The sequence below is a fragment of the Gymnodraco acuticeps genome, unplaced genomic scaffold, assembly GCF_902827175.1.
Source record: "Gymnodraco acuticeps unplaced genomic scaffold, fGymAcu1.1, whole genome shotgun sequence".
Lineage (NCBI taxonomy): Eukaryota > Metazoa > Chordata > Actinopteri > Perciformes > Bathydraconidae > Gymnodraco > Gymnodraco acuticeps.
The window spans coordinates 2,606,430-2,619,420 of NW_022990484.1; the positions used below are offsets into that span (position 1 = coordinate 2,606,430).

Sequence of the window (12,991 nt, forward strand, 5' to 3'; positions counted from 1 at the left end):
CAACTCTCAACATAAAGGGGACTGCAAATGACAGGCTCACCTGCATCCAGAACTCGCCCGGGCCTGTCACGGCAGATCTTCCCACCTCCACGAAGAAGAAGTTTTCTGAATGGCCGCAGCGCCGGACGTTCATCAGCTGCAGCACAACGGCAGCAGCATCAGAGTTGAGCTTGACAAAGTTGACCGTCTTGTCAGTCAGGCAAAGGCGGTAGATGCCCACCAAGTTCTTGGCTTGACCCAGGCCTTTGGGCCACACCTTCACCTGCCACACCTCTTTGAATGCAGGCCCAGGATTGGGTATTCCATAGTCCCCACCTTCTTCGCTGTCAGTGAGGTTCTTACCTTAAAAGAAACAGAAAATAAATAAGAGGTCAAAAGGTTGTTTTAAGGTAAAAGGAGGATACGACTTGATAGGAAAAAACAGAAGTAATACATTGTTATGGAGGATGAGGAACACTGGCTACAGTTAAACACTGACGTGACCTTCGTGCATCTGTGAACAAAGTGAACACCAGGTGAAACCGCCACTATGTACCTTTTGGTGGGGGCCAGGAGCCTTTATTATGTAAGATCTGCTGATAGTGTGCTTTTCACAGATTTTTAAACTAGATCCGAGTTCATGCAGAACATGCAGAGGCTTGTGAAACCTGCCAACTGTACCTGCAGGCTCCATACATTGGGTCTCATTTGTCAGCTTCACATACACACATCCTAACACACTAGCTCAGGTACCAGCATTGAAAAATGAAACCGTTGACAACTAAAGCCACTCACAAAAATGATGACTTTGAAAGGAGAGCAACCGTTGTGGAAAAACGGAACTTGGAAAATGCTGATTAAGAGAATCTTCTCCAAATCCTAAGCAAACAATGCCAAGAAACCTAAGAGCAGAGCACTTAATACGCTCCTCGAAATCCTTTTTCATTGCTGTACCGACAATAAACTGGCTTTGTAAACTAATAAAATCATGTGTCTTTTAGTGGGAGAACAAGCAGCCTATTCACCCTTTGTGTTTCTGTATTCAGACAGTAGTGAATTACTGAGGCGAGGAAATGCAGGAGAGAAAGCTCTTGGTGAGATTTGATCCGGGGCTGGTAGGAGCCAAACAAAAGCCTTGGACTTACTTACTACAACACTTAGCCGCTGTTTTGTGTTTTAAGTCACCTTATTATTCACAGATCTAAAGCAGGCACCCAGAAAATTACCTTAATACTCGCATGCTGTGCACCTCATTGTTGGCAGCTATTGACACCGCCTCTGAATATATCACAGATTTACCTCTAAGCTCTTTAACGTGCTGCTACAAGGAACTTTACATGTGTTCGCTCAAAGACCCAGGATTACAGTGAATGCCATGATGCAATGTGATAGAATCATTATTTTTCTTCAAGGATCCACCCTACATTGTTTTCTAAACATAGTCCCTTCCCACTGTGTACCACACTTTCTGAGAAACTGTTGGTATGCCAGGTTGGATATGTCTGAACATGATACAAGTTTACAATAATCAATCAACGTTCTGAAATGAATGAGAAAAATAAAACTCCTTCAGGAACAAGATGTTCTTTGTACAATAATGAGCACCTGCTTTATTAAAACTCACATCTGGCAAATTGAAATATTGATGACTTATTTTTGACACGTTACTGAGTGACGAATCATATATGTTCACAAAGTCTGAGTGATTCTAAATTAAGCAAGTATTTCGGCCCAATTATGCTAATCACAGTGCACCCTGACTGAATTACAAACGCAGTGTGATTGTATGTCTGCATGCGTTTGTTCTTCCTTTCCCATGTCTCTGCAGCAAACCCTACAATGACAACCATATGTAGACAAGAAGCATGCACAGTGGAGGCCATATAGACGCAAATCTTCCACTGTGACAAACATTCTCCAAGAAACATTTGTACTTATTGCAAAAGTACGGGGGAAGTCTGACGTGTCTTCTTTCGGTTCGCTTCCCCAAAATTGAAGGATCGCAACTTGAAAGAGACTTAGAATAGATGTTTTGTTGAAAACCGTGGAGGCTGTGGCTGTGTGGCTGTGTGGCTGTGTGGCTGTGCGTGTGCGTGCGTGGAGGCTCTCCCCCTATATTAGATGACTCACTCAAGCCCATGCGTGGCTGTTTCATGCACTGCTTCTCTCTGTGTGCAAGGAGCCCTGTTTGCCTTCTCGATTTAGATTTAAAGGAAGGGATGGTTTGGGGATTTTTCAGTGGGGATCGAGGGAACATAGATTGCAAAGAGATATCAGTGGGAAAGAATGTCCTTTAAAAAGAATCTCAAAGGAGGGAAAGTTCATTTTAGTATGGCTTGGATTATAAAATATAACCACAGGCTTTATTTTCTCTCAAAACTTTCTAGGCCTCTGTTTCTTGAGACTTCGAATGCGGTGCAGCATTCCTGTTCAAGAGCCGTTTAACATGTCTTAAGGAGAGCAAAAGTGCCTTGTTTGTTTTGAGTACAGTCAAGTCTTAAACTTTAGCTGTGCCCTTGACATCACTTCTACACCAACACACACCCCTTGATCTCAGGGCCACTCAGGCTGCACGCACTTATTGAGGGAAGCACTGAAAACCTTTAAGAGCTTTTCCCAGACTCCTACAGGGGTGCAGAGTGAATTCCCCCTATTGAACGGATCACAGACCTTTCTTCATGGTTACATAAAGCTATGGTTGATCCTACATGGAGCCGTATGAATTATAGATCGCTGCTGGCTGTGCTCCGGGGGACCTGCATGTCAGCGTGGTGCTCAGCGGATATGGTTGTTTAGAGCGTTGTACTTTTTCCCCCTCCTCTTAGCACGAAGAGGTTATCAACAGGGCAGCGTTTGCCACCCCTATAGGACATAATGAACCCTCAGAAACAACACACACAATGCCCCTGAGCAGGTGATGAATCCAAGGACTGAAGAACATGAAAGCAAACGCAACGGGAGGTAATAAAGCATCTGCGTCGAGCTTGCTGGTTGAATAAGGGCGATGCGTGTGGAAAAACAGTCGAGCACCCTTCAAACAACCTTGAATACGCGAGTATATCAGGTCAAAGAGTTAATTAAAGGTGACTTATTCCAAAGTTGTTTTCCCGTTTTAGCAACCTGAAAACAACTTACACTGGCTTATTCATGCATCGGTTTTTTACTCCACTTTCGCCACGACCACACATGAAACTTTCAGTCTCCGTGCGCCTCGCGACCTAACCCTACGCGACCAACACTGCCGTCTATTCATGCCGTATATTTGCTACGCTCAAGCTGCCTCCCTTGAGAACCTATGTCAAAAAGAGGACATCATCTAACCTATTTTTTAAAACTGGGATGTTACTGTACGTGGGAGTTTCATGCCGTTGAGGCGGCTCCATGTCTCTTTTGCTTTTTATCATGATAAAGGGGAGTATGTGTGTTGAGGGTGGTGATATTTACCCCCGGGGCTACCAGATGCCTGCTGGGATATCGACTGCTCCTCCCTGAGTGACAGGCTGATTATTGTTATGGATATCACACAATATCTATGAAAGTAGGTCTTCCATAAGGGTCTTGGGGACCCTGTGGGTTGCATCAGCAAGAACAGGATAAGGGGTTTTGTTATTGTAACACTGGGTGGGATTGTAGTTATTCAAGATGAAGTTTAAAAATCCAAATAAGCTAACATTTAGATAACATTTCTGTATTTAATCCCTTTCTGTAAAGAAAGATTTGCTTGGAGAAATAAAAGACAAGAGGGATTGAAATGTATTGCAAAATTCATAATACAATTCCTCTTCTTAGTTAGCTAATGCAGCCTGTAAATCAGGGAAACTACTCTGGCAATGAACCGTCTGGCTCTCAGGTTCTGTTTCAAGTTTTCTGACCTCATTGCCCTAGCATGCTGTGCTGCGCCATAACACCGCAAAACAATACTTCTGAGGGCTAAAACCCAATTTTCTTCCCCCCATCTTAGCCACTGTGCCCCCTTACATCACCCCCACCGCTGCCATACCAGGTTACCAGATAGGAGACAGCTGTGGACTTGTTGTCTTCACATGCATGTGGTAGAGGAAAAAAGTGAGCCACCCTGCAGTTAAAAGCAGTTGGGCTAATCTGTTGCTCCCATGTGTGCCCATTTTCCTCTTTTTAAACTCCTCAACTTCCTATCTCTACCATCTGTAATCCCCCTATCTGGGCCCACACTCGGGGACACAATGCCTCCCCGACACCAGCATCTGCCTGAGGTTCATTTCACATGTGGTTCCTGTTTGACACACACTCACACGAAATTATCGGTGATGCATCCAAGGTTTGCTGTCCCTAGACAAGACGCATGAAAAAGCTCCATGAAAGTGCAGCTCTCGCAAAATCACCAAACTGGCAGCCATCTTGAACTTTGCTGGCGAGTCTGGCTCAGAGAAAGTAAACAAAAATGTATCTGTAAACTCAGAACAAGCAAAGAGCCGAGGCCTCAGTTAACTGCAAATGTGTTTTGAGGAACTTAACTTCCAAAATAGTACGCCTTTTTTAAACAAGTAGTGGCTTTGAAAAACTGTCGAGTAAGATTCTCCTTGCACAAATCTTCCAAAGCAGTTCAATTGAATTTGGGAATTAAATCATTCAGGAATTTGTTTTGGTCTTCTCGGAGAGCGGCCTCTCCAACTTTCTGTTTCAACATAAAGTATTCTTATGTAAGAACACAAAAGAACAGTAATTGAGGGAACTTAAATGTTGAAATATACAGTTGCACATCGATACTATTCCTATACATGTACACATACTAGAATAGGAGCACTTGCCCATGTACCCTTATGCAGTTGTATATACCGTTACTGTACACATTTAGACACTCTCTGCCTAGTCATACTTAATAATAACTATGCCTAGGGTCATGCTAAAATCAATTCCACTCTTGCTTGTTTTGAGGTTCTGAAGAAAAAGGTACAGTTTGATATATAATCTATGAGGACTGTAGGGATTTTTTACTAGGACAGAGTGTGCGTCCAAAGGAAATAAGAAACTCCAACTCTTCAATACCCTGTATACATTCCTCAGAGTTAAGATGTAAAAAACAAATGTTTCAAACCACCGTTGCCTTATTTTACTGGAAAACTCAAAACACAGAAAGGGTCCTCTTACATTTCAAAAGTGTATGTTCTTACGTTTAGCATTTGAGATAAATGGGATTGACAGGAGGCATCGTACATCTCGGGAGGCACTGGTGTTACAGTACAGTAATCAATGCACTATCTGCATTGTATCCCCCGGAGGAGTAGCAAGCCAGATAATGACGGTTTTCACCCATGTGTCTTTCTAATGCATTCGCCGTGAGTCTGATAAAACCCAGCTCATGAACTCGCTGACCTCCACTATGACAGAGGTAATGGTCCAGCAATCAATACGGCTCGCTATAAAAGGTTACCATGCATTTAAAGCCCCAGGGTTTTATCCTGCTCAACATATGGGCACTCATTGACCAAATGGATCTTGCTGGATCCTGGCCATGTTATGCTGTCGATCAAACCGGAGCACTTAATATACGGGCTGCCTCTGCGGAAACGTGAAGCTCAAGGCCATTTCAGACTCACAATGTCTCTCTGTGACGCGAGGAGCCGCTGCATCACAAACAAGCCGGAGCTGGCCAGCTTGTCGTGTTAAATGAAATTACGGGGTGTTAATGTGCGCAAACTATTTAGGCAGAGGAAATAATTTGTGGCAGCTCACAACTCTTGAGCCTGGATTGGAAGACTATATGAAATAAGGGAAGACTTGATAAAAAAAAATAAGGCCACGGATCATTTTCTGAACTCTAGATTGCATGTTTTCCTCCTGGGACTGTGTCATTTCTGACTTTGTTAGCACACAGGATCTGCCGGGCGACCAGCGGCTGACCCTCGAGACAATAATTACCACCTAATTAGGGAGATGAGCGGTGCTTAAGCGCGGCTTAACGTTTAATCGCTCACCACTGGTGGGATCTATATCTCATTGGTCGAAGCATCCGAACAACAATCCAGGATAAGAACCACTCCAGTCTGCTAATGAGGCTTTTTATACACTGTTCCAATGTGCTTGAATCAATTCAGATTTGAGGGGTTTTGCAACAGTGCCATTTACTGCTTTTGGTAAGCGGTACTTACAAGAGTGTCAAAAACGACATCATCACAGATCTGACTGAAAACTTTGAAGGGAATTCTGCTCACATTGAGGTTTGTGGATCAGCATGAATATCCATATTGTTATATTTGGAAACAGATCTTGTTTCTCAGATGTCCTTTTTTTGGGAGCTTTGAACATGGAAAACTAAATTCCAGAGATTTACTGTACTGCTGTGATGTCAACAAACCTCCATCGGAGAAGATATACGTGCTCTTGGTTAACGTTGCAATTTATGATCCTTTTTATGACCACTTAGAGCCGATTATTGTTTGAACGAATAATGGTTTATTCATTTTTGTTGCTTTGTGCATCTCAATTGAAGACAAACAGATAGAGTTAGTTTGCCTAAAACTAACATTTAATCTTGTTATGGAGCTGCAACCAATAATTATTTCCCTGATGTTTCATCTGTTTGATCATTTTGGTGAATCACGTGTGTCTTTGTCTTTTCCATCAGATGTACAAAACACAAAAGATGTTCTTGGTAAACAACCGCACCAATTAAACCATTATCACAATGATTGTAGATCAATTTGTCGCGGCCATGATTTAATTTTGCTGCTGTAATAAAAGCAGCCTTTCTGCATGTATGGGTGTTTCTCCCTTGTTTAGTGCCACTGGCTCCAAAGTTTGACTCCGCCATATTGTTTTATTGAGGTCAACAACAATTCTGGGGTGGTGCCTGAGCTGCGGGACAGTTTTCCTGGCAATCGTCGCCTGTGGGCCGCGCCACCGCCCGTTCCATCGAGGTTAAGCCTTTACACACTCGACTGACTCCTAATAGTTGAGTAAATAGCTGCCCGCAAGCCTGATACTGTACTCGCTGCCCGAAAGGGTCTTACTGGACTCAGCTGAACAAATAACTGAGATCCTTATATCGGCCTGCACGGCAGCTGGCTCGTGTTTGTGTAATTACCACAGGCTTGAGAGGAGGCTGGGTAATATTGAACGGTTCCCGGGCTGCTTTAGGTGGGTTTCCCAGGCCCAGAGCACTATATGGCAGCCTGGGCGTACAGTATTTATTGTGCTTTCACAACAGAGGAACGTCTTGCTGTGGAGACTCAAGGATTCCACCCTTCATCCCATGACTTTGATTCCAGCTTTTTTTACGAGCTGATATGCAGGGATCAAATTGAGGGAGTGGAAAATATGTGGACACACAGTGCAGCATCTCTTGGCTCGGTGCCCTTTCTTAATCTGCAAGGCTGTGAATTCTTCAGTTTCCCCATTGGGACAAGTGGGGGACAAACACTCGACAGTAGTTGGAGTGACCGTGTTTGTAGATGAGGCGGTGGGGTGTGGAGGTTCCATCAACACACAGGCACCGACGACTTGAAACCGTGTATGAGCTGCACATACCAGAGGATGGTTATTACAGTCAGGAATCCTGACACAGTTCAACGTGCGTGTTAAGCTATTTTCGCACTGCAGGTTTAGGCAGCATGACCCTCCTCTTACGAAACTCTTCCTATGCAAGCCTGGATCATATGTGGCCTAGTTTGTTTTTTTCATAAGAGGAGAAACTGCGAGCGAACTGCAGCACATACCACAAGAAAATGCCTGCCAACGAGCTGGTTTACACAGCAGCTCGGCCGCAGCGCTTTGTCACTGTCAAGGTAGGGTGATTTACAAGAGGAACCCAACACTTTTGACGACAAGAGAAGGAGAAGAGTAGTTGCAGTGCGTCATACTGGACCTGTCATTTCAAAGACAGCGAAAGCATCGTTGCCCATTGAATGTTTCCCTTGGAAGGCCGTTCACCTGCTGACCTGCAGCCCATATCTGTACATCTGACCTTTACACACAAGCACTTTGTAGATTAGATTGCTTGCACTTATGACACCCTAACCCTTTTTTGGAGGGGGGTGTGAAAAAGGTTGCAGAGTTAGTTTCTCACAATTCCCTAGGCCCGAACATCTGTCTATTCACTCTAACGTCTCGCGGAAACTCGACAAATACTTGGGAAGAGTGGGTGGAACACACACAAACACACGGAGCCAGTTGTGTTAGAGCAACAGGGGGAGGTGCAGCGTTGACACTGGATTCCACTTATGCAACTTTCTGGAAGAGCTCTCCTGAATTAAAGTCGAATTATTATACACATCGATTAGATGATTCAATCAAAAGAATCTGTAAAAATGATCTTCATGCAAAAGCACCACTTTTAAATCGTGTGTGTAGCAGAAGTGTGTCCATATATTTCTTGAAAATAGGTAATTCAGCATTTTTTTTAAATATCTTCGTCAACTTAGAGGGGGAAGCCCAACTTTTTGGAGCCCCTAAAATAAATTAACCCCATGCGTCTTTACTTTGGAATAACTTGCTCTCACTTGATTTTAAATGAAGAACAAGATTAATTAAGACATCAGAATATGCAATATCCTTTCTTCGGGTGTTTTATGTAACAGAGGGAGGAGGTCATGTGCACCTTGAAGTTTGAACCCGTATCTTTTGTGGCCTGTCTGCTCTCTCTCTCTCTCTCTCTCTCTCTCTCACAGAGGCTAACAGGTGATATGAAATTGCCCTGCTCACCACTTTTTGCTCTGACAGCTGTGTTGACACAAGTGGCTGATATACTGTTTTAATCTATATGGGTATTTTTAAAAAGGGGGGTGAGTTGATTGCAAATTTCTAGCATGCAAACGAGAGACAGGTTAAGCTGCTTAACAGTAGTACTAGTCAATCAGGAATTACATGTTAAATGAAGGACTAAGATTGACAGGTGCATATGTGCTTCAGTGTCACAACTTTTGGGACATGTCTCTGCTCCTCTGGGATCAATGCCTGGTGTAATATTGCAGTGTCAGCGGGGCATGCAAACCAAACAAGAGGGCAGGGTGTGTTTGAGTTGGGAAAGCTTGCACACAGATAAGGTCCACAGAGAGAGAAACCCTAAAAAGTCTAAGAGTAAACATCTAGCCTGACACCAGCATGATAAGGACTGCTGGGGAGGATGAGCTCCACAGTGAGGCTCAAAAGGCACATGTTTACACACATTCCACTCAGAGGTCATATGCAGACACCTAGGACCTGTTCTGAAAGTATAAAGGACCTTTACATTCTAAGGTAATGGGAGAGCAGCTCAGGTCACAAACTATGTAGACTTGGCTTGGAAAGCTGTAATGATTACTTAAACAACCCTTGCACACTATCCCAAGAATGAAACATGTCAGGATCTGCAGTGCAGCTCTGCAGGCATTGCCACGTTTCCCCTTCCATGCACAGCCTCATACAGTATTAAGTGTGTGTGTGTGTGTGTGTGTGTGTGTGTGTGTGTGTGTGTGTGTGTGTGTGTGTGTGTGTGTCTTACTTTTGCACTGCAGCTCCACCATGGCCTGGTACCACTCGTCCTGGTCCGCCTCGCTCTCCGCGGCGATGGCGAAGCTCTCGGCCCGGGTGTAGAGCACTATCATGTGCTTGTTCTTGGAGTCGGCCCGCTTGTTTATGTTGAAGCATGTCTCCAGAGCCAGTGCTTTCTTCGGGACGGGGGCCTTGCCGCGGAATTTCTTCTCGCTCTCGTAGTACTCCAGGCGCGCCGGGCCGCGCTCCGAAGCGGCGCGGAGGACGAAGTACCGCCGGTGCATGGACTTCTGCTTGCGGAGATAGCCGCTCTTCCGCACATCCTCGGTGCTCTGGATCTCGCCCGCTTGTTGGCTCTCCATAACTACCGACATCATGTTATTTCTCTCTTAAAAAAAACGAACTATTTTTTAAGTTTAGAGTGATAATTAATCCGCTCCCCTCCCTCTCTCCCACATCAACGCAGGCATGTGAAAGAGGGGAGGCTGGGGTCGGGTCGCTGCTACTAATAGTCCCGCCAGTTGAACCTGAACCAGGGGGCTGCAGTTGCGGTTAGTTCCCCCCTTTTCAAGCTTGTTCTTCTGGGTGTTTTTCTCTCCGGCCGGTGCAAGTTTTCCTCACAGCCGAGCACATGCGGCACAGCTCGGCGCGCAGCTCCCACTACTACTACTACTACCACTACTACTACTGCTGCTGCTCCAAGAGGTTTAATCCCATTTAGTGCACATTACACAGCACAGAGTCCATCCTGTCGGTCTGTCTGCGTCTCCCTCTGTGTGTGTGTCTGTCCCCCCACCCCTGCTGTCCTGCTCCGGTCTTCTTGTTGCTGTTGAGCAGCTACCGTGGAGCAGCAGGACTGTCACTCAGCGCTGTACTAGTATACTGGGTCCTCGGTGCGTTCAAGGACCGATCCCGAGCTCAGACAGCAGAGCTCCCGACGTTTCATTCGTGCATTCCTGTGCTCCAAATCCGGATTTGTGACCGATAGGTGAAATCACTAAAAGTAACTATACTGAAGATTTCTACAGTAATATAATGTATAATAGTAAAACATAATAAACCAATTCATCGAATAAAAGAATAATAATAATAATCACTGAATAAATAGTTGAAAGTGATGAATGAATGAAAATATAAATAAGTCAGGTTAAATTACTTCACTGCCATGGGGAAAGTGTTTATGCAGGTGCTTTCTGACATAATTAGAATAAGAAACTTAAATCTTATTTAAACCTTTTAAAGTGACTTTTATACTGTATAATTCCATATATTTGTGTTGTTGTATTTCACTTAATTTCAGACGACTTGGTGAAATACAGCTTTAGTTTTTAGAAATATGCAAAAAGTTAGCACAACCTGACATCCAGTAATAAATAACCTTTTAATCCTTTCATAATTGAATCACTATTTAATAACGCTTTCATATTAATACTCCTGATTTTTTTTTTACATATGTATATTTTCAAATGGTTTGAGCAGTCATGTATGTGATCTTATATCTTGTGTAATTTCTTTGTACTTATTTAACTTTTTGCAATTTTCATTTAATTTGTGTCTTTTTTAAATACTTTCTTGGGCTGTTATAACGTCAATGTATCTGTGTGTTTTTTCCCCACAAGTTCACTCAACCAAGAAGCAATATTTCCCACAGCACATGAAGGCAGCACGGCTTGCAGTGTGTGTGTGTGTGTGTGTGTGTGTGTGTGTGTGTGTGTGTGTGTGTGTGTGTGTGTGTGTGTGTGTGTGTGTGTGTGTGTGTGTGTGTGTGTGTGTGTGTGTGTGTGTGTGTGTGTGTGTGTGTGTGTGTGTGTGTGTGTGTGTGTGGAGTAAGATGTCACTGTTGGCTTTACCACGAGTCCATCCTGTTCTATTTATTGTAGAAATCCCCCTCTGTCCTGTATTCATTTATATTATATAACAATTCAACTTTCAAATCGCCCTGGTGTTTTCTGAACATTTACATTTTCTACACTTAATGCAGCAGGAGGTCGCATTTAAGCACATTTTAAATCTAGGTTACCAGTGAAACCATTCAATACAATGGTGCTTTTTATTGTTATTGATTCCTAAATGATGTATAAAGAGCAGATTAAGCTGTAATTGATGACATGAGGCTTTTGGAGACGCCATATTTATGCCACTCAGACTGGCTGAGTGAAACGACTTTGATCTGTGTCGACTGTCTGTCTGCAAACCTCCATCTCTCCCTGCTGCTTAAATCCCATCGTTGACACATGTAAAACATATCACAAATGTGCACGTTTAAGATTACCTCTGAATTTCAAATGGGAATAAATCTTTTAAAAAGGTCTTTTAATAGTCCTTCTGAAAGCTATAGAGGGTTTCTATCTTTGTGCGGTGTGCTTATGCAGTATGCATGTTGTTATGCAATATGGATCCAAAAGTAACCTTGCGGAGGAGGTCAGAGAAAAGTGGATATCAAGCGCCCCCTGCTGTGTGAGGTGGACAATACAGCTCTTAAAAATACACTTATTTTACCCACAAAGTGTACTTAACCCTTATGTTGTGTTCGGGTCTCCCGTGACCCCTTTCAAGTTAAAATTATATAATAACTACGCTCTAGTTTTTTTTATCGGAACAAGGCTTCATGATATCCTCCACAACAGCTAAACACTAGAAAACAGATTTTGACAATTGTTGCCAAGTCTGAAGGTCTCTAAAAATAAGAATTGGTGTTCGGGTCTGTGAAGACCCAGCTCAATTGTTTTGGGTGACTCGGGTCAAATTTGGCCCAATCAAGATTCATCTTTGACTTTAGACTCCCCAGCCCCACCCCCTTCATCCACTGTAACAATAATTGTTCGCAACATGCACCTGGTCTCTCCCCTCCCTCTGCCCCCCTCCCCCCACGGGAACTCGACCTTTCTCAAAGAATATGTACACTAACTAACACTTGAACCTGAACTCACATATGCACGTGTGCAATATGTGGTGTAATGTGTTTTGGGCCATAACATTAAATTACAACAGGATCGTACGGTTATGAATGCATAATAAGTTAGTTATGATGTAGTTAAAACAATATTGGATGATAGTCATTTTCTTTGTGTTTTGGACTGAGATAAATCAGTCCAAAACACTGTAACAGCTTTTGAACACAACACAAGGGTTAAAGTATAAAAAGTAAAAGCAATAATTGTGCCTTTATCTGTGTATATAATTATATTTATACATGTGACATTTCTAGATGGTATTGTTGCATCATGTAGCATTTTACTGTTGAAAAACAAAGTTCTGATGGACTGTTTGTAAAATGTTTAAATTATTTGACCCTTTTTTGACTTAAAGAGAAAGTCCACTTGTATAATGTTTAGAAATGCCTTTTGTTAAAAATAGCTACAGCTGTTTGATACATTTAGTGGAGTAAAATGACATCATTTCCCTTTTAAATGTAGTGGAGTAGAAGTATAAAGTACCTCAAAATTGTACTTAAGTGCAGTACTTGAGTAAATGTACTTAGTTACTTCCCACCTCTGGTTCTCCATGTCATTTCACAGTTTTGAAAGAGACTATAAATAAAGTAAAGAAACACCCAGAGCCAAAC

General features: G+C 43.0%; 1 protein-coding gene across 2 annotated transcripts in view; it reads right to left on the reverse strand.

Annotated features, from left to right (window-relative positions):
* si:ch73-335l21.1 (insulin receptor substrate 1-B) overlaps positions 1–10,292 on the reverse strand; it is a 59,662-nt gene extending 49,370 nt beyond the window's left edge. For both annotated transcript variants that reach the window (XM_034226251.1, XM_034226252.1), the window contains exons 1-2: positions 9,437–10,292; positions 41–342 (exon numbers count right to left, since the gene is read on the reverse strand). In XM_034226251.1, the coding sequence (XP_034082142.1) occupies positions 41–342; positions 9,437–9,803 (669 nt within the window). In that variant the 5' untranslated portion in view covers positions 9,804–10,292. The remainder of the gene's footprint in view (positions 1–40; positions 343–9,436) is intronic.
* Positions 10,293–12,991: the final 2,699 nt, after the last annotated feature.